This window comes from Callorhinus ursinus, unplaced genomic scaffold (assembly GCF_003265705.2).
Source record: "Callorhinus ursinus isolate GAN/ISIS: 27379988/994484 unplaced genomic scaffold, GSC_fseal_2.0 scaffold2, whole genome shotgun sequence".
In the NCBI taxonomy this organism is placed as follows: domain Eukaryota; kingdom Metazoa; phylum Chordata; class Mammalia; order Carnivora; family Otariidae; genus Callorhinus; species Callorhinus ursinus.
In genome coordinates this window covers 36,327,483-36,349,439 of record NW_027397064.1, presented here as the reverse complement: position 1 = coordinate 36,349,439, position 21,957 = coordinate 36,327,483, and the positions used below count along the sequence as shown (strand labels likewise).

General features: G+C 39.4%; 1 protein-coding gene across 8 annotated transcripts in view; it reads right to left on the bottom strand.

Moving 5' to 3' along the window:
• Positions 1 to 21,957, bottom strand: part of ANKRD44 (ankyrin repeat domain 44) — a 321,875-nt gene that overhangs the window by 72,748 nt on the left and 227,170 nt on the right. For all 8 annotated transcript variants that reach the window (XM_073880858.1, XM_073880849.1, XM_073880866.1 and 5 more), the window contains one exon: positions 20,216 to 20,327. In XM_073880858.1, the coding sequence (XP_073736959.1) occupies positions 20,216 to 20,327 (112 nt within the window). The remainder of the gene's footprint in view (positions 1 to 20,215; positions 20,328 to 21,957) is intronic.

Below are 21,957 nucleotides of genomic sequence, written 5' to 3'. Positions count from 1 at the left end.
CACATCCAAGAAATCCAGGGAACTTCAAGCAGGATAAATGCCAAAGTGGAGAAAATACACCTACAGATATGCTAGCCAAACAGCTGAAACCCAGATTTAAAGAGAAACTCTAAGATAGCCAGAGGGAAAAAAAGAAACATTCTATTCAGAGGAACAAAGAATTACAGCAGATTTCTCATCAGAAATTATACAAACTAGAAGACCATGGAGTGACATTATTAAGGTACTGAAATAAAGTTGTCAATACAGCATTCTATAACTAGTGAAAATCTCTTTCAAAATGAAGGCCAAAATAGTAATAATAATAATGATATTAATAATAAGAAGAAGGAGGAGGAGGTGGCAGCCATGACAACAGTGGTCCTACTCTCAGCAGCAGTATATGAGAGTTACCCTCATTCCACATCCTTACCAATACATGGTATTTTTTTTTCCATTGGCCATTTTGGTGGGGTGAAGTTGAGGCATGATGTGGTTAACAGAAAAATGGCTCCCCAAAATGTCCACGTTCTAGTTCCCAGAATCTGTGAACATATTATCTTATATGGCAAAAGAGAATTTACAGATGTGACCTTAAGATGGGAGTATTGTGGATTATCTGGGTAGACCTAATCTAATCACAGGAGTCATAAAAGTGGAGAACCTTTCCCAGCTGTAGTCACAGACATATGTGACAATGGAAGAAGTGTCAGAGAGATGCAACATTTCTGGCTTTGAAAACAGAGGAAGAGGAGGAAAAAAAAAAAAAAGGAATTAGGGCAGCCCATAGAGGTTAAAAAGAAAAGGAAATAGATTCTTCTCTAGAGCTTCCAGAAAGTAATGTGTGCTATCCACATCTTCATTTCAGTGCAATGAGACCTGTGTTGGACTTCTAACCTACAGAATTGTAAAGTAATAAATTTGTGTTGTTTTAAGGCACCAAATTTGGGGTAATTTGTTACAGCAGCAACAGAACACACATACATACACTTGTGGTTCTAATTTGCATTTTCCTTAATGGCTAATACAGTTGAGCAATTTTTCGTGTTTATTGGATATCTTTTTTATGAAGTGCCTGTTCAGATTTTTTGTCCATTTTTCTATTGGTTGCTTATCTTTTTCTTATTGGTTGTTAAGGTTTCTTTATATATTCTGTAAGAGTTATTTATATATTCTGCTCATTCATATGAATGTATTGCATGCTGAAGCTTGCCTTTATACTCTCTTAATGGTGTCTTTTAATGAAGAAAAATTTTAATGTTAATATATTTTTATCTACCTTTGCTCCAGCATCATACTGTTTTCATTACATTAGCTTTTATAATAGATTTTGATATCTGAAAGTGTAAGACCCCAGGTTTTTCTTTTTTGAGATTGCCTTATATAGTCTTTGCCCTTTGCATTTCCACACAAAATTTTAAATCAGCTTTTCAATTTACACACATATACAAAGCCCTACAGGGATTTTGATGAGTTGAAGAGAGTTATCTTTATAGTACTGAGTCTTTTAATTAGTAGAGAAAATATGTTTTTCTGTTTATTGAAGCAGAATTCATTTTTCTCCATAATATATTATAGCTTTACAGTATGGGTACTTAATATTTTTTGCTATTGAAAATTGTAATTTTTTGTAAGTGGTATCTTTTTAAAATTTCATTTTCTATTTGTTGTTAGTGGGATATAGAAAAAGAACTGATTTTTTTTCTAAAATATTAACCTTGTATAGGGTATGAGTAAGGGTATTTATTAGGTAGCCTCTCATTTTTCTCAAAAATGTTTTGCAGTTTTTTTAAATAATTTTCTTTTAAAAGATTTTATTTATTTATTTGAGAGAGAGAGAGAGAGAGAGCGAGAGAGAGAACACAAGCTTCAGGGAGAGGGAGAAGCAGGCTTACCGTGGAGCAGGGAGCCCGATGCGGGGCTCGATCCCAGGACCCTGAGATCATGACCTAAGCCGAAGGCAGATGCCTAACCAACTGAGCCACCCAGGCACCCTTGTTTTGCAGTTTTTAAGGAAAGAGCGTTTTATATAATATTTTAGATGTAAATAGGAATGAAAATATCTTTTGTAAATGGTGTATTTTTAAATTTTTATTATTTGTTTTTATTAGTGATATATAGAAGTACAATTGCTTTCTGTGTGTTGACCTTATACTCTTACCAATCTGTCTCGAATTTTGTATATGGTGTGAGATAGAAGAAAAAATTCATTCCTCCCTATATGTATATTCAATTAACCTACCAGCTATCTTAATGTCTGTAGCATAATTATACCAGCAAAGTGCTTTTGCCATGTGAGGTAACATATTCACAGGTTCCAGAAATTAGGGTGTGAACATCATTAGAGGGCCATTTGTCTACTATACTTTTATTTCTTTTTCTTCCCTTATTGCACCAACTAGGAGTTCCAGTACAATGCTGAACAGAAGGGGAGATAGCAGGTATATTTGTCTTGCTCTCACTGTAAGGAAAAAAGTTTTCAATATTTTACGATTAAGAATGATGTTTGCCATAGATATTTTGCAGATAGTCTGTATCAGATTAATGGAGTTGTTGTCTCATCCTAGTGTGCTAGGATTTTTTTTTTTAATTACAAATGGGCATTAAGCTTTACCAAATACTTTTACTCTACTGACTGAGATGTTTATCTGATGTTTTTCTCCTTTTTCAGTTAATGTGGTAAATTACCCTGATTAATTTTCTAATGTTAAAATATTTTGCATTCCTAGAATACTCCCCTTCAGTTGTGGTTTATTATCTTTTTTAGTATATTGTTACACTTAATTTGCCAATATTTTGTTTAGAATCATCAGTACTTTTGGATGGAAGCTTTCAGTCTAAAAACTCTTTTTTGTTCTATCTTGAATGTAAGAACTGTAGATAATCCTGAAATAAGAGTAAATCCTTTTCTTCAAGCATTTTATAATCTTCTGAAACTTGTCCACATTGGTCCAACCGCATAACAGTTCTTTTTGCTCCTGTCTAAAATTTTTTGTGATTTCTTTATCTAAATGAAATGAAACATGTCTGGGGGTTGGGGTAAGAAAAAGAATCTTATAGGAACCACATATTTCCAACAGAGCAGTCCATTCATTTATTTTCAGCATTTTTGCCAGCTGGCAATATATACTGAGTCCTTCAAGATGAACTGGGTCCGCTTTAGAGAGTGCCTATCTGCTACATTATATGTGCTTAATAAATATGCAGTGACATTAACAATGACACCACCAGGTGGTGCCACCGTGGGTAATAGTCTGCTTTTTCATTCCAATAGTAAAGAATGTTTTCTTTCGAAGTACTATCTGGAAAAATCTCTTGGGGTTGCATACTAATGATTATCTACTCCTTCATCCCACCCCTGACACTGCAGGTCCCCAAAGTCACCAAATATTTAACTCAGTCTGGGCTCAAAGTGAGCAGAGAAAAGCACTGGAGTTGAATTGGGGAACTCAAACAGGTGTTCTCTCTACATTTAGCCTGTGAGTCTTCTTAGCATTTTTCAGCATTGAATTGTTATTGCTGTGTGTTCTGCAAATGAAAGCCTTTTAAACAGAGAAAAGATACCATACAAGATGAAAAGAAATAGAGAATAATTTTAATGAAGGTCAGAAGCCCAGGTTTGATGTCAGTTGGGTTTAATTTTTTTTTTTAACCTCCCAGGACAACATTAGTTCATGGATACAATGTGAATGATATCTGCAAAGGCTTTGATTATAAAAGAGTCTTCATATAAATCTAGGGCCTAACCACCATTGTAAGTGGGCATCTAAGACAAAAAGGTGGCAGGTCTCCTGGATTTCATACTATGTAAAATGTATTCAGTCCCCTGTCCATTACCCACAGGCCTATCAACAAAAGTATTCAAGTGAGAGCTAATTCAGTTGAAGTTCTGCACTGCAAAACACTTGATTGCATTAAGTGACAGACATATTGAAATGGTGACAAGTAGTCACCCTTGTAAAACATTCAGGGTCATGGGTATTATATTTACTCAATTCTACTTGCTGAGCATATACAGTTCTTTGTGTATTACCAGGAAAAACAATAATACTGGCCTCATGTTTCCATAGTGACTTCTGAAAGCAATTTTTAAATTTAAGAGTTAACCTCTTTTAATCAACTATCATTTCCATCTAGATGATACTCCCAGGTTACCCTGACTTGTATTTTCCTGTTAATTTACTTTATGCCTCAGTGCAAGTGAAATCTGTTTGCCTAGGGCAAGAGAGGTTGTATTTAGGGGGTAGGTAGGTTGGAGAGGAATGTAGAAGCTAAGGGACATGGTAATCATATGGTAATATGATTAAAAATTGCAGAAAAAGAGATTTGAATACAAAAATTATTAGTTTTTTAATAATTAAAAAAATTGTGCAATAGAAAAGGTATTCTGCATCAGAAAGGCATGTTGCTTACCTCAAAGCTGTGCAAACCAATGTCATGTCCCTTTGTACACCATTTTTATGTTAAATTACAGTATAAATTTCCCACTGTAAGCATCAATGAACATTTTAGTGATTCTAGTCCAATTAATCAAATATACAGCTTTAAAGGAAATTTCTAATGATTCAATTAAATCTAATCTTGGTGGGATTCTGAAACACTAGCTAACCACCACAGACTACTTCTAGCTTATGAACATTTAAAGAATTAGCACAGAGTCAAGTGAGTGGGTAAAGAAAGCTGTTATTATTTTAAGCAAAATTAAAACAGATGGGAGAGACTGACACACATGTATTCAGATATGTGCCTGCCTCGCATTTAATCTTTTATGAATGGCTGATCCCAGATGGTGGTGGGATTCAGGAGCACAATCTGAGATCCAGCATCCATTTTCCTACTCCAATGTATATATGAGTTATATCTTTTCTATCCAGTGGGTAATACAAATACCATCAAAAGGAAAGAAACCTTTTGAAAGCAGGTTCTCTGATATTTTGAAAGTGAGGTGTTGATCAGTCTATCAAAGCAACTCTAAACATCTACCCGCATTCTCCATCATTCAATTCATTTCAGGTTTGGTCTCCTATTCCCAATCACACACATGGTGGGGGGCTGAAAGAAGAAAACTAGAGACAAACACAGCAAACACACTCTGCTGACAAGTGTCAGTGAATCTCTCATTAGCCACTGAACCCAGAAGGGGATGTGCCTTCCTCTGAACTCCCACAGCAAATCCCCTGTGCCTCTTCTGGACCACAATATTTTATCTCGGGTAAGGATAAGAATAACAGAAATACAGAATTCTAACAGAGCAATGATAGTACTTTGTCACATTTTTCCATGCAGATTCCCATTACTGGATACTAAACTCCCGGATACAGCAGCTTCTTCATCTTTTAGGTTTGGCACACAGCGCAATGCCTGCCAGATCGGAGGAAGCGTTTAAGATATATTAAGCAAAGATACAGTAATAGCTGCTACTTATACCCATCATATGCCAGGCACTGTGCTAGACACTTTACTTACATTATTCCATTTAATCCTCAGAGCAACCTAATCCCTATTTGACAGATGAGGCAAGATATGAAGACGCATAGAAATGAAGGAAGATGCTTAAAGACTTTGCAGGTAGGTAACAGCAGAGCTGGCATTCCCACCCAGGCCTGTGTGACATGGAAGCCCTTGAACTTTCAACTCTACCAACGGCCCGTCCTCTGGCCCAGCCCCCATAGGCTCGGGCCATGAGTTGTAGGGGGTAGATTGAAAGAAATGATCAGCCGCACTGATTGGGCGAGTGCTTGAGTGCAGACTCCATGCATTGGGCACAGCGCTGGCAGCCTCTCTGCCCCAACACTGGCAGACGGTGGTGGGGGAAGTGTCTTTCGTGGACATCTGGGTCTCAATGGCTTTTTGGAAGCTAACGGCAAGTACCACCATAGCAGGCATGAACAGGAGGGAAGGAAAATAGTGGATGTCCTGTAGTAGCCAAGAGAAGTGCACTGAGCTCACGTGAAACATGTCGAAGGCTTTTCAGAATGAATTGGAGCCAAAGCTTGGATAGAATGGGAGGAGCTAGGGCCAGAGAAATAATTTGGGGATGATTATTTTAATTCTATTATTAACATATGGGGAGCTAGGAAATGTGAGTGAGGTTTTGAGCCAATATTTATATAGTATATATTTTACCTCCCATATTCCCATACCCCCACAGATTACAATCTCCTTGAAAATAATATCCACGGCCCAATATATAGGTATGTCAGCTGTGGTTCTTAGCACATTGCCCCATAATTTACTCCATATCTCCCGAAAGCAACCATCCGAAAGGTAGCTAATGTAAGAAAAGTCACACCTTGGAAGTTGTCCCAGTGGACTGCCAGATCGCTTTTCCTGGAATCTAGGAAAAAATAGCACTGGTGGTAAGGGCTTCTCTAACTCCCGGACAGGTTACAGAGAGTATTCTGATTGACAAGGCCCTGGGTCTGCAGTACAGGAGAATACATGAGGTCACCAGAGTTTGGGCTCATTGACTTCTACTCAATTCCTTGATTTTAATTTTAAACTCAGGAAGAAGACCACTGATCTTTATTCAGTTTGTAAAAACTGGATCCCTATTTGGAAGGGAACATAGCTATAGCAAATGACATGAATCCCTTGGACTTTTCACTGTAAAATAGTAACATTCTTGCTTATCAGTCTCATATGACTGATAAGGAGGACTAATAGCATTTATGAACTTGTAAAAGTTGATGTGTTGACCCTGATCTCCAACCTCACCAACTGTTAGGACTATTATAAAGCCTTAAAAAGACCAGCATGCAGGAAATACTAATTATGTATCATCTTTACTATAATATTTCTTACACTTACACATATTTTTAAAGAGAGAATGATACCAAAAACATGTTACTTGTCCAAAATGATTGCTTTGGATTATTTCTCTATACAGTTTGTCTCACATCAATGTGAGGAACTGGAGATGCAAAGAAGATTGCTATTAACTAAAAAACCTTTATGGAATAAAAAATATAATTTTTGTGTAAAATAATCATGTGTTTGGAAAACTTACAAATTTGGGGGGCACTGGGTGGCTCAGTCAGTTAAGCCTTTGGCTCAGGACACGATCCTGGGGTCCTGGGATTGAGCCCCGCATCGGGGCTCCCTGCTCAGCGGGAAGTCTGCTTCTCCCTCTCCCTCTGCCCCTCCACCCCGCTCGTGCTCTCTCTCTCACTCACTTTCTCTCTCTCTTAAATAAATAAATAAAATCTTTTAAAAAAAAAAAAGCTACAAATTTTCCCTAGGAAAAAATTCTAAGTTGTGACCGTATTAAATTGCCTTCCCAGTCACCAAGTGAATTTTATTGTTTAGTATTAACAAAACTACTTCCCAAGTGCTGAATGGCACAGAGTTTAAATCCAGTGATGTTACCACTTAGCTTATAAGTAACTGCTCATACAAGAAAATAAATCTCAGTTATTGCTCAGCGATTTGGTTTTTCCAAACATCCCTTTCAGCTGCTACAGATGGCTGAGCCCCTACACCCCCCTTTGGAATCTTAGAAAGGCTCTTTGTTCTTTGTGACTATCGTAACCTTATGACCTGAAGGCACAGGGGTTTGTCAGCTCTTATCCTGACTACACAATGCTCAGGCTTCTACATTTTCTGTTCCTGAGTGAGGATCAACACGAGAAGTGATTATTATAGGGACCTGATCTAGACTTCACAAATGACAAGTCTTTGGCAGCTGCTAAGCTAAGGCGTCTTTGGTGAAACAATCTTGCTGGGGAAGTCACTCCTCCCTCTGTCCCCCCAAACCCCCCAGGCTGGAAGGGGTCATCCCGGGCAGCTGTCCCTAAAAGGAGAGTGAGGCCAGGCTGACGGCAGCTGTTACAAAGATACCTAACAGAGATTCCAGGAGGAAGGCTGGGTCCAAGTAAGAGTGCTTTTATGAAAATACATGGTAAGGTCCTGGGGCCAGCACTGCAGTGGGATGTACTTGAGAGCTATAGCTGGGGGTCATTTTACTTCTCACTAGGTGGGTCATGCTATAAGGTAGTTCTGCTCTCCTGACAGAAGGAAGGGCACCCTTGCAGTGAAGACAAGGCTTTCCAAAAATGACATAGACATAACTGTTATTAGTACTGTCCAAGGTTCTCCCGCTTTCCTTTGACAAAACCTAAGACTGTGTGCACATCTCAGTGATGTCCTCGTTGGATGTCATGTCTTGGTTGATGTGGAATTTAGGTGTTCTGAGACAGCTTTATCTATCTTTCAGAGTGTGGAATTTGCCAGTCTTCCAGACAGTACCACATAATGGTTAAAAGCTTGAAACTGAGAGTCAGATAAACATTATGGTTTGAGTCCTGGTTCTACATCACACCAGCTGTATGACCCAGGGCAAGTTATTCAATTTCTTTGTACTTTAGGGTATGCACAATGTGAAATATAGATAAAAATGGGGGTTCCTTCACAGTGTTGTTGTGAGAATTAAATGAGAAAATGCAGGCACAGGGCCTAGGCCAACATGCTTGCAATAAATGTTCATTATTATGAATTTACTAAAAATAGAGCTGTTAAATTTCTCCTCCATGAAAAGGCTTTTTTTTTTTTTAAGAGAGGGAGGGAGGAGAGAGAGAGAGAAAGAGGTGGGAAGAGGGGCAGAGGGAGAGAGATAATCTTAGGCAGACTCTAAGCCCAGCACAGAGCCTGACACAGGGCTCAATGTGATGACCCTGAGATCATGACCTGAACCAAAATCAAGAGTCGGATGCTTAACTGACTGAGCCACCCAGGCACCCTGAAAGGCTCTGAAAGAAGTAGGGTTTTGTTTTGTTTGAGGGATTGGTTCTTTCAAGGAATGAAGCTCTGATGACTTTTTATCATTGTTTGTTCCATGAACTCTGGTGCCACAAAGTTCAGAGTGTCTCTCATTTTTCAGATCTTCCTTGATTTCTTCCATCAGCATTTAGTACTTTTCAGCAGACGAGTCCCATATTTCATTTTTTTGGCATTTGTAAATGTTATTATATCTTTAATTTGATGTCATGTGTTCATTCCTCCTATATAACAATGCAACTGATTTTTGTTATGCTTATTTTGTATCCTGTGACCTTGCTATACTATGAGTTCTAGGAGTTTTTTTCTTGATTCCTTGGGATTTCCTATGTAGACAATCATGTTATCCGCAAATAGGGAGTTTTACTTTTCCCCTTCTGATCTTTATGCCTTTTATTTCCTTTTCTTGCTTCTTTTTGATCTGGCTAGCACTTTCAGCACCATGCTGAATAAGAGTGGTGAAAGCAGACATCCTTGCCTTGTTCCCAGGTTTAGGGGAAAAGCACTCAGTCTTTTACCACTAAGTACAATGTTAGCTATTCTTTATGAAGTTGTTAGATGCTTTTTATCAAATTGAGAAACCTCTCCTCTATTCCTATTTTTCTGAGAGTTTTTTAAAAAAATCTATTCAAGATGTTGAATCTATTCAAGGTGTTGTTTTGTCATAATTTCCCATGTTGTTTGACATAATCATGTGATTTTTTTCTTTTTTTGTGATTTTCCTTCTTTAGCCTATTAATATGGTGAATTACATTGATTTTCAATTATCAAAATAGGCTTTCCCTATGATGATCCCACTTGGTTATGATATATAATTCTTTGTATATGTTACTGAATTCTATTTTTTAATATTTTATGGATTTTTGCATCTATATTCATGAGAGGTATTGGTTTATATTTCTCTGTCTTTGTTTGGTTTTGGTGTCAGGGTATTAGCTTCATAAATGAACTGTATGGTGTTCCCTTCTCTTCCATTCTTACAAAAAACATTTTGCAGAATTGGTATTAATTCTTTAAATGTTAGAATTCGCCAGTGAAATCAGGACCTGGATACTTCTTTTGGGAGAGTTTTAAAATCCAATTTTCTTTCTTTCTTTTTTTTAAGATTTTTAAATTTATTTGTCAAAGAGAGAGAAAGCACCACAAGCAGGGGGAGTGGCAGGCAGAGGGAGAAGCAGGCTCGATGTGGGACTCAATCCCAAGACCCTGGGCTCATGACCCAAGCCGAAGGCAGATGCTTAATGATTGAGTCACCCAGGCGTCCCTAAAATCCAATATTCTAAGTAGTTATAGGGCTATTCAAATGATCCACGTTATATTGGGTAAACTGTGGTAATTTGTGTTTTATGATTAATTGATCCATCTTACCTAAGTTGTCAAATTTATGTGTGCAGAGCTATTCACAATATTCCTTTATTATCCTTCTGATGTCTGAAAGGTCTCTAGTAACATCCCATTTCACTCCGGATACTGGGAATTTGTGCCTTCCCTCATGCATGCTCTCTCTCTATCTTTTTCTCTCTCTCTTTGGGTCAGTCTCAGTAGAGGTTTGTCAATTTATTAATATTTTCAGAAGAACCAGATTTTTAAAAATTGATTTTCTCCATTATTTTTCTGTTTTCAATTTTATTTCTGCTCCCATCTCTATTATTCCCTGTTTCTGCTTATTTGGGCTTTATTTTGTTCTTCTTTTTCTAGACTGAGGCATTGAAACTTAGATTGACCTGAGACTTTTCCTCTTTTCTACTGTAAGCATTTAGAGCTATAAATTTTCATCTGTGCTAATTTAACTGTATCCCCAAATTTTGATTTGTTGCATTTTTCTTTACATTCAGTTCAATGTATTTTTTTGGAATTCCCTTGAGATGATTTTCTTTGACCATGGATTATTCAGAAGTCTGTTATCTGATTACCAAGCATTGGCAATTTTTCCTGGTATGTTTCTGTTACCGATTTCTAGCTTTATTCCATTGTGGTAGGAGAACATAACTCTATATGATTTAAATTTGTTTACATTTGCTGAGGTTTGTTCAATGGTTCAGGATATTTTGGTGAATGTTCCATGGGCACTTAAAAAATATTCATTCTGTTTTTATTGGGTAGAGTGTTGTATAAATGTCAGTTAGATCATCCTGGTTGATAGTATTATTGAGCTTTTCTATATGATTGATGATTTTCTGTCTAGTTGTTCTATCAATTATTGAGACAGAAGTGCTAGAGTCTCTATAATTGTGAATTTCTCTTTTCAGTTCAATTGGTTTTGGTTTCACATAAATTACAGTTCTGTTGTTTGGTGCGTATACATTTAGGACACTCTCCTTCAATGGGTTCCAATCTTTACTGGGCTGCCTTCCCAGCATCTTCTCCTTGGGCTCCAGCCAAATTATACTACCCTCCTGCCCCATTCAGTCCTGCCCAATGGGTTTTTAACTGAATAGGAAGGAAGGAAAGAAAGAAGGAAGGAAAAAAGGAGGGAGGGAAGAAAGGCCAGATTAAATTTTTTTAGGATTTTAAAATATATTCTCTTTAAGAAATCTTCCTTTCTCCTACATCATTGAGCCTTAGAAGCTCCCATACCAAGAGCAATATTTCCCCTTCTTTGAGGCCCCTAGTGCTCACTATCCACCTGGAAGAAATTACAGAAAATGTGTGTATGTGTGTGTGTGGGGGGGTGAGTGTATGTAATTTTAATTTGGTGGATGTCTTCTTATCAGTTTGATACATTAGTATAGGTTTTCAGATCTTGAGGAACAAAAAAATGGAGGGGATATTGCAATAAAACGAGTTGGTGCTGGGAAGTAATCAAATCTAAAGAAAAGGCCAAACCACAGAAAAGTAAATTTTCATTTCTTCTCTCACCTGTGTCTCTTCTATAAAATACCTTCCTAACAGGACAGTCACCATAATAGTATAAACTAGCATTTAAGTTTTATCACTAAGTCAGGCTTAATCATTCATAGGTGTATTTCATTTGTTCAACAATTTTGGGTACCTGACAAGTGCCTGGCATTACTAGAACCTCTGTCTTAAATCCACATATAAGTAAAGGATAATAGTTTATTCTTCCTTCGAGCTTGGCATTAGCCTTTCCTAAAACAATGATTCTAAGTGTGTGAGTTTGTACTGAACCGATGAGTCATGGGGTACAATCGCACACTAACTTTATTCTGCTTTTCCCAATACCGGGTCTAATCTCCTTTAGGAGACTACTTCTTTTCCTGCCACCTCAGATAAAATCTCCAGCTAATAATAAAAAGTTCTCTGGGCACTTGTAGTTACAAGTATAACTTCTTATCAGTAGGTAGTACATCTGCTCCAGCACAGTAATCACAAACTCTGAATGCTGTTTAATGTTGAAGCCTCTCTCTGCCTCCCAAACGCCTGCAGTGGGGAAGGAAGGAGACAAGGCTGACTTCTCTGTCCCCAGCCTAGGGCTTCCTCCTTTCTCCTCATTGTCTGCCTCTGCCTCTTCCAGGCCTGGGAGAGACAGGGGAAGACAAGACACAGAAGGGGACATGGACAATGGTCTCACTGGCACCCTTCTGGCAGTGACCTTCTCTATCTGGGATGCTTAGGTAGGTTCTGAGCAACCCCCCCCAACACTGGGACCTCTCACCTACAGTTCCGTCTCCCTATGTGAATGTACCTCTCTGCTAGTAGCTCACATTCTCTCCCCGCTCCACAAGCCCCCCTCCTGGCCCCACCCCAAGCATCCTGGGTCTCCTCACTCTTGAATAGGACCCAGGAGAAGTCCAGGCCAGCTCTGGCCCTTGGTTCACATTTGGACATTGGGAAATGTATACTTTTGACCCATCACTGGTGGGGATGGAGTATTTCTCAAACACAGACCTCTTTTTATTTAATTTTTGGCAAGCAAGCTCTGGTCAGAGCTATATAGTCTTTAGATTAATTGTATGCCAGTTTACCTGGCCCCTAAATTGCATGGGACACATATGAGGTAGCCAAAAAATCTCCTTGGAGCTTCTGTCACTGCGCTTGGGGTCAGGAGAAATCATCCTTATAACCTGCTATGGCGGGAGGGGAGCGGTAGTGGGATTTATAGCAGCGCTGTGCCCAAAGACATTTGCCCTCAGATCTCCAAGTTCTTAAATGGGTAAGGGGGCTGCGGGTTGAAATGTTAGTATTCCACTTTGAAACATGAAGGCATTGGCCCCCACTGTCCTGGGCTGTCAACAAATGTGAAACTGAAATTGTTTATTTAAATACGCCCCGCTGAATGATTCCTTCATCAGTTGCCAAATTCATTCACAGGAAAGACAAAAAAAAAAAAAAAAAAACCTTGCGGCTATAAGAAATAAATGAAAACACTTTGTCATAAAATACTGTCTATTCCACTCTTCTGAACATAGATTCATGTCACATGCTGATTTAAATTTTGTGGCTTGTATTTATATTCCTAGCCTAGCAGGCTGCCAGTGGAATGAAAAGATCTGTGCCCACCCCTCTACTCCCTTCCTTAATGAGAGTTCCCCGTAAGATTTTATGTTTCTTTTCAACTAAATTAGAAGAAAAAATAAGATGAGCATTGTTAAGATTTCGTCTGCCCATTGAAAGTCTGCCCGCTGGGAGGTCATATACACCTCCAGGTCCATCTCTGAGAAGCACCTCTGGGGACAGAAAAAAAAGTCATCACTGGAGTTCAAATCTGCTGGTTTTTCATCTTCTCATATTCAGGTAACTGCTTAGAAACACTACTCTTTTTAACTCTTCTTCTATACCCTTCTTTCTTAGTCTTGAGAAGCTTAATTAGACCTTGCCAATGTTAAGTATTCTACAGAGCCACATGATAATGGTTTTCTAAGGTCCTGTGATAAACACAAGAAACAACTCAAAACACTGAGTAGTTTATTTGAAAGCAGCATAATTTCAGTGTTCAGTTGCCCAGATATAGTTATCTCCAGAGAATCGTAGAAACTCCTAGGATAGACAGGCAGGGGCATCTGTCACCCCTATGGACTCTCACAGTTGAGTTCAAGTTAGTTCATAACAGAGAAAGGAGGAGAAGGTCCCAGGGAAGCAGCCAAATTCCAAGTAATTTGGCATGGTATAATCTCGGACTGAACTTAATCACAGGCCTAGAGTTTTCAAACAATCTTTCTAAATTTCTGCAGGCAATTTACGTAACTATATTGGCACATACATTTTTCCATTTCAATAACAAAGCCACAAAGATCTTTATGTTCACAGACAAATCTTTAATATTGTAAGAGAAAAAGAGCACGCCAGTATAAACTCACAAATTCCAAATAGGGGCATGATTCTGTAATTTTCCCCTTCAGAGCCAGTAAGAATGCATTCCAGATAGAGGAAAGGGGAGACATAGGGCTCTCCTTCGCCAACTCCCTTCCTCCACTCAGACATAAGTTTAATTCAGACATGAGATGCTTTATTAGTCAAGTCATTCTGCTTTGATATTTTCAGCCCAATTGAATATGACTTATCACAGCTCTCAGCATATAGTTGTGGGGAAATTTTTGCTTGCACCCACAGTACATACGTTTTTTATCACAACCAGCTGAGAACACTGGCCTAAGTAGGCAGACTTGGCAGAATCCTGGACCTTGGCTATTCTATCATGGCTAAGAAGTTCATACTACTTTCTGGAAGTTGTTTGCTCATGGAAGGAACTCAATATAAATTTATATAAGGAAGTAGAGTGAAAACAACTAAAATAATTTCTGTTCCTTTTTGATTATAGCAAAATAGACTGAACACAAAGCATGGTTTATAAATTCTAAGCTTACGATCACAGACAGGAGCCACAGACCATGAATGCCAAGTAAACCCATACCAAGTTAAATGTCAGAGTCAAATAAAATCTGCATCAAAATTAATGATACGTATTTAATGATATGCATAATCACAGTAATTGCTCAACTAGATGGGAAGAGAGGCAAAAGACAAATTTTACCAGCCTTACAAATCAGCTGGCTCTGAAGGCCACCTATCCTCCTCAATTCCACACCAACTCCCAAAGGACAAAGGCCCTGGTGTTGCAGGGAAGGCTCAGGGGCTACAAATACTCACTTACTCTATTCCTTCCACAGGCCAGAAATAGGCTAGGGAATGTGACATAAAGAAATGACTCCCTGCATAACTCCTGCTTGGAGGCTCCAGGAAGCCATTCAGAGCTACTAGAAACAGGTCTTTCACTGGTATAATTCCAGCAGAGTCAGGACCAGTCTGTTAAAAGGATGATCCCCCAGGAAGACAGGGGTGTTTGTGTGGTAAGATGAGGGAGCAGACTGGCATGGCAGTGGTGAGTCTGAGAAATGCACCTCCTAATGCATACCGGTTAATTAGTTTGCTTTCCGAAAGCCTAGCACCCGAAGAATGGGAGTTTTAAGGAATATGAGGGTATGGTGGTACGAGAAAGAGAGAAAGGGAGTATAAGTTAGAAAAGGTGTTCCCCAAAAACCCAACTTCTTGTATCAAGAACAAGCCCTATTCTCCTCACAAGAAAAAAACCACTTCCTTTTCTTTTTTTTCTTAAGATTTTATTTATTTATTTGAGGGGGGGTTAGGGGCAGAAGGAGAGAGAGAGGGAGAGAGAGAATCCCAAGCAGATTCCATGCTGAGTGTGGAGCATGACACAGGGCTCAGTCTCATGAACCTGAGATCACAGCTTGAGCCGAAATAAAGAGTTGGACACTTAACTGACTGAGCCACCTAGGCGCCCCTCTTTTTCTTTTCTAATTTTTTTTTGTGTGTGTCCACATGAGGTAATGGATGTTCACTAAACTTACTATGGTAATCATTTAACAATATATGTAAGTCAAGTCATGATGCTGTACATCTTTTTTTCAAGGTTTTTTTTAAAAGATTTCTTTATTTTGGAGAGAGAAAGAGTGTGAGTGGGGGGAGGGTCAGAGGGAGAGGGAGAGAGAGAATCTCTAGTAGACTCCCTGCTGAGAATGGAGTCTGATGCAGGGCTCCATCTCAAGACCCGAGATCATGACCTGAGTGGAAATCAAGAGTTGGGCGCTCAACTGACTGAGCCACCCAGGTGCCTCCGTTATGCTGTACAGCTTAACTTTGTATGTTGTATGTCAAGTATATTTCAATATAACTGAAAGAAAAAAAATAATTAAATGGCATTTCTGGCATGTGATAAACATGTAGTAAATGCCATTATGGGTGGTCTCCGCCACTCCCAAATCTATTCGCAGTTCTGTGAGCCAGCAGTCAGGCTAAGATGGCTGCAGTGGTCTGGCTCTACGGTGCTAGTCCTAGGGGGGAGCCCAGGATTCTCTTTTGTTTGAATGGGAGGGGGCAGGACAAAAATGTTGATATCTCTGCTTAGCTGAACCACACCCAAGAGGAATCTTAGGATGTATTCCAAAATGGACATATACAGAACTTTCCGTCCAACCACAATCATTCAGGGTAATGAGAAGTATTTTCATCCCATCTGTGTTATAAACCCACTCAGGTCCTTTCCTGAGAGCAAACGATGACATTTCTACCAATTTATATTGATAATCTGGCTTTTTCAACTGACACTACAAATTAAGATCAATGGATACCTCCCCTACCTACTTTCAAATGTCTTAAAATTGCCAAGAATAATCATCTCTTTGTCAATCACACAGGGCAAGCTTTGATACAATCAAAGAGGTAATTTCATTATCAGATAGAACTTCGAAAACCTTCTTGTGGACAGAAAACCTTTTCATTGGATAACAGAAATAACGGCCCTGAAATGGCTTTCCTGAACAATGAAAATAATACACAATATATTACTTACAGAGAAAGACAATGTTACAGGATAATCATTCTCAGAGTTACTTATGCTATGGGATTAAAGATAACTCCTCAAAGCACTTTAAAACAGTAAAGTTATTAAGATTATAATAACTGTGTAATAAACGTTCATATGTCCAATTATGACATGCGGTTTTCATAGAGAAAACCAATTAAAGACAGCTGTGTCTTAAGTACATTTTGGAATGCAGGCTCATAATGGGTCGTAACAATAGTAAGCCTTCACACTGCCACTGATTCCTAAACATACACACATGCACACACATACTTTGTGAGGAGACTTTCTTATGTGGGACCTAAACACAGAGTCCTATCTGGTGATAGGTTGGTATCAACTTCCACAGCAATGCTGGTGTTAGAAGGCAGAAGGGATATTGTCTTCTACCTTAACCAGTTCCTACCAAGCTTTTGCTCCATGCTGAATAGCCTTGGGGGGGCGGGGGTGGAGCTTTGCCCTGCCCTGGAAGACAGCATGGTGGGGTAAACATTTCTTGTTTTTTAAATCAGGAATCCCGATTTATGAGCCTGCTTCTTCCACTGACCAGAGCTGTATCTTTGGTACAAACCAGTTACTGCCCTGTGGTTTGGTTTGCTCCTCTACAAGATAAGGGTCTGCCCCTTGCCTACATGTGGTTCTCCATGGAAGTCCATCTTACAGAAGGCTATGGAATCACTGGCTTTCTACATCTTCCTATGGAACTGGGTGGTTTTGAAATATGTCTACAAATTCTTTGACACCCTTCCCTTTGAAAGATGGAGTCTACTTTTCCGCTCTGGAGTGACCCTGTGGGACCTTCAAGGTTAGATCATTAAGAGCGATACTGTCTCTCTCTCACTCATTCTCCTTCTGGCTCTCTACCACTCTGTCCTGGAGATGCTTTTGGATCCCTGAGCCACCATGTATGATATCCAACTACACTGAAACCACCATGCTGAAGAAAACCAGATAAAGAAGCCCCATAGAAGCTATTTAAATCTTACAACCCAGGGGCGCCTGAGTGGCTGTCATTAAGCATCTGTCGTCAGCTCAGGTCATGATCCCAGGGTCCTGGGATCGAGCCCCACATCGGGCTCCCTGCTCTGTGGGAAGCCTGCTGCTCCCTCTCCCACTCCCCCTGCTTGCGTTCCCTCTCTCGCTCTCTCTCTCTCTCTGTCAAGTAAATAAATAAATAAAATCTTTAAAAAAATAATAAAATAAATCTTACAACCCAGGTAACTGACATATGAGTAGAGAAGACTTTGAGATTATGCCAGCCCCAAACATTGACTGTAATCTCAGAGGATACCTTTATCGGAACCACTAAGTTCAGCCCTTCCTGAATTCCTGATCCACAGAAACAGTAAGAGATATTAAATAATGACTGTTGTCTTGAGCCACTAATTGTTGGGGTGATTTGTTATAGAGTCACAGTAACTGGAAGAGGAACTCTGATGGAATCAAAATGAGAGGGGAAAAAAAAAGCCACCCCAAGGTCAAACAAGGAAATCTTCAGCATTCACAAGAAGCTCAGGAAAAAAGACTTAGAAGTCTTCAAGAATGATGAAGGTAGGTACAATTCACTAATAAATGCCACACACAGCAACACGAGAATCATCAGCTCTTTATTTCCAATCACCTCTTCATTTTCAAATGTCTGTGAACGTTTTTCCACATTCACGGTTAAGAGAAATATAGTAAGAATGACCCTAAGTGGGGGCGCCTGGGTGGCTCAGTTGGTTAGGGTATCCAACTCTTGGTTTCAACTCAGGTCATGGTCTTGAGGTTGTGGAACTGAGCCCCTTGTTGGACCCTGTGCTCAGCGGGTAGTCTGTTTGAAGATTCTCTCCCTCTGCCCCTCTCCCCACTTGCATGATGCTTAGGAGATGATAAACAGTAGCCTGCAAGCAGGATTTAACCACAAACCCATGTTTTTTCTTCCTGACCTACTCAGTGTTTTCAAAATAGGAAATTTCACATAAAAAGTCTAGATTTCTAGTTTCTCTTGAAGCACTGGACTTCAGTCCTGACTATGAATTACCACCTGATCTCCATCACTGGAGCTGACAAGCCGTCTCCCCCTTTAGATGTAGCATGTCCTATTTGCCACAACCCTCCCACTCCGCATTGCTCTAGACCTGGGCTCACTTCACTTGTTCACTTTACATTTCCGTCTCCATGGTCGGTGAAGTTCATGTCTGGAGACCTACACCAATAGAAGGGCTTCTGACCTCAAACTTCCAGATGAGTTTTGGTAACTACAGGTTTGAAATTTTTGGTGGTTTGGAAATTCCAATAAATTCTGCTGTTCTATCGCTCGGCATCAGGTAAATACAAATCAAAACCTCAATGAGATACCACCTCACACCAGTCAGAATGGCTAAAATTAACAAGTCAGGAAATGACAGATGTTGGCAGGGATGCGGAGAAAGGGGAACCCTCCTACACTGTTGGTGGGAATGCAAGCTGGTGCAACCCCTCTGGAAAACAGTATGGAGGTTCCTCAAAAAGTTGAAAATAAGAGCTACTCTATGACCCAGCAATTGCACTACTGGGTATTTACCCCAAAGATACAAATGTAGGGATCCGAAGGGGCACATGCACCCCAATGTTTATAGCAGCAATGTCCACAATAGCCAAACTGTGGAAAGAGCCAAGATGTCCATCGACAGATGAATGGATAAAGAAGATGTGGTGTATATATACACAATGGAATATTATGCAGCCATCAAAAACCCAAAATCTTGCCATTTGCTACGACGTGGATGGAACTAGAGGATATTGTGCTAAGTGAAATAAGTCAATCAGAGAAAGACAAGTATCATATGATCTCACCGATATGAGGAATTTGAGAAACAAGACAGAGGATCATAGGGGAAGGGAGGAGAAAAATGAAACAAGATGAAACCAGAGAGGGAGACAAACCATAAAAGACTCTAAATCTCAGGAAACAAACTGAGGGTTGCTGGAGTGGAAGGGGGTGGGAGGGATGGGGTGGCTGGGTGATGGACACTGGGGAGGGTACGTGCTATGCTGAGCGCTATGAATTGTTTAAGACTGATGAATCACAGACCTGTACCCCTGAAACAAATAATATATTATATGTTTAAAAAAAAAAAAAGGAAGATAGTAGGAAGGGAAAAATGAAGGGGGGGAATCAGAGGGGGAGACAAACCATGAGAGACTATGGACTCTGAGAAACAAACTGAGGGTTCTAGAGGGGAGGGGGTGGGGGGAGGGATGGGTTAGCCTGGTGATGGGTATTAAAGAGGGCACGTACTGCATGGAGCCCTGGGTGTTATATGCAAACAATGAATCATGGAACACTACATCAGGGTGATCAGTGTGACTTTGGAAAAATATACTGAGCTTATTTGATACATCCGAATTATCTTTAAAATACAAACTGTCCATACAGCAGTCAAACATTCCTAGTCCAAGTTAATATGGAAACGAAGCAACTGCCAGTCAGCTGTGAGATTAGGATGGACAGAAATGGAACAAGGTCTACATATTGTGAAGTAAAACAACTTAATTACTTACCACAGAGTATCTTCAAGGCCATTTCTGGTGAGGACTTAATTAGGCAATGAGAGCATTTGTGAGAGATTAAGACCAGCGGTTGCAGGGGGGGGTGGGGGGGGGGGGGGGGTGGGTGTGTGTGTGTTAGAGAAAATAAAACAAGACAGAACAACTCACCAATTCCAGACATTGTCTGTGGCCATAGGCAGCAGCATAATGTACGCTGTTGTAGCCTTCCTTGTCCCGGATACATGGATTTGCATCATTTTGAAGCAGAAACTCTAGACATCTGTAAGTATAAAAATGAGGTGTTATTTTAGAAAACATCTCTAGACTAAAAGCAATAACTAATGTAAATATTTTCCTATTATGAATGTTCCACAAAGCACTTTGTGAATTTAAGTGTTTCTTTAAAAATCCTATGGCAATGAGGGTTTATGTCCTGGAAGTTTTACATGCGTGTGTGTTTCCATCTTTATTTCAGCTTAAAAGAGCCATTCTAGAATTCAGGAAAGGTTTTAGGAACAAGAGGGTGGTTAGGTTTATTGGGGGGGGGGAGAAATTATCCATGACTATCCCCTCCTCACTGAGTTGTTTTAATGTCATGATCAATATTGCATATTTATCCACACACGGGTTCATGTCTGGACTCTGTTCTGTTACAATAATCCATTTGTCTCTTCTTGCATTGACAACAGAATGTTTTGGGTTTTTTTTTTTTAATAGTTGATGTACAATGTTATATTAGTTTCAGGTGTTCAACACAGTGATTTCACAATTCTATTCATGATGCGATCCTCACCACTGTAAGTGTGGTCACCTTCTGGCACCACACAATGTTATTACAATATTATTGACAGTATTCCCTGTGCTGTACTTTTCATCTCCATGACTTATGTATCTTATAGCTGGAAATGTGGACGCCTAATGCCCTTCACCAATTTCGCCCATCCCTCCACCACTTCCCCCCCAACCTCCAGCAACCACCAGTTTGTTCTCTGTACTTATGAGTCTCGGTCTGGTTTTGTTCGCTCCTTTTCCTTGTTTTTTAGATTCCACATATAAGTGAAATCTTATGATAGTTATCTTTCTCTGTCTGACCTATTTCACTTAGTATAATAAAGAATAATTAAGTTTTTTTCCTTTTTCCCTTATTTTTTGGGGGTTTCCTTTTTTTATTTTAAGTTCAATTAATTAACAGTATAGTGTATTATTAGTTTCAGAGGTAGAGTTCAGTGATTCATCGTGTATTATTAGTTTCAGAGGTAGAGTTCAGTGATTCATCTTGTTATGTTAGTCACCATACAGTACTTCAATATTTTTTGACATAGTGTTCCATGATTCATTATTTGCGTATAACATCCAGTGCACAGAACCTGTCTGTCATCAAGATTACTGAATAGGGGCACCTGAATAGGTGGCTCAGCAGGTTAAGCAGAGTTAAGCTTCTGCCTTTGGCTCAGGTCATGATCCCAGGGTCCTGGGATCGAGCCCCACATCGGGGTCCCTGCTCGGCGGGAAGCCTGCTTCTCCCTCTCCTCCCTGCTTGTGCTCTCTGTCACTATCTCTGTCTCTGTCTCTCAAATAAATAAATAAAATCTTAAAAAAAAAAAGATTACTGAATAGTGAGTTTTACAGCTCCACATTCAAAAAATGAAATCTCAAATTTAACAAAGAAGTGGTCAGTCCACTGTAACAAGAGGGGGGCTGTACTTTTAGCCTTGCTATTGGAGACTCTACTATCAATCAAAAGGTTGGAAAATGAAAGCTAGAAAGAATAAGAAAATAACAAGAAAAGAACTTAAGAATAGCCCAAACAATAAAAAGATTAAAGGAATGGGCAAATATTTAAAACATATAAAGTATTAATTCCATAACCACATTTGAACATAGAGGCTTAAATTGCATCATTATGTATA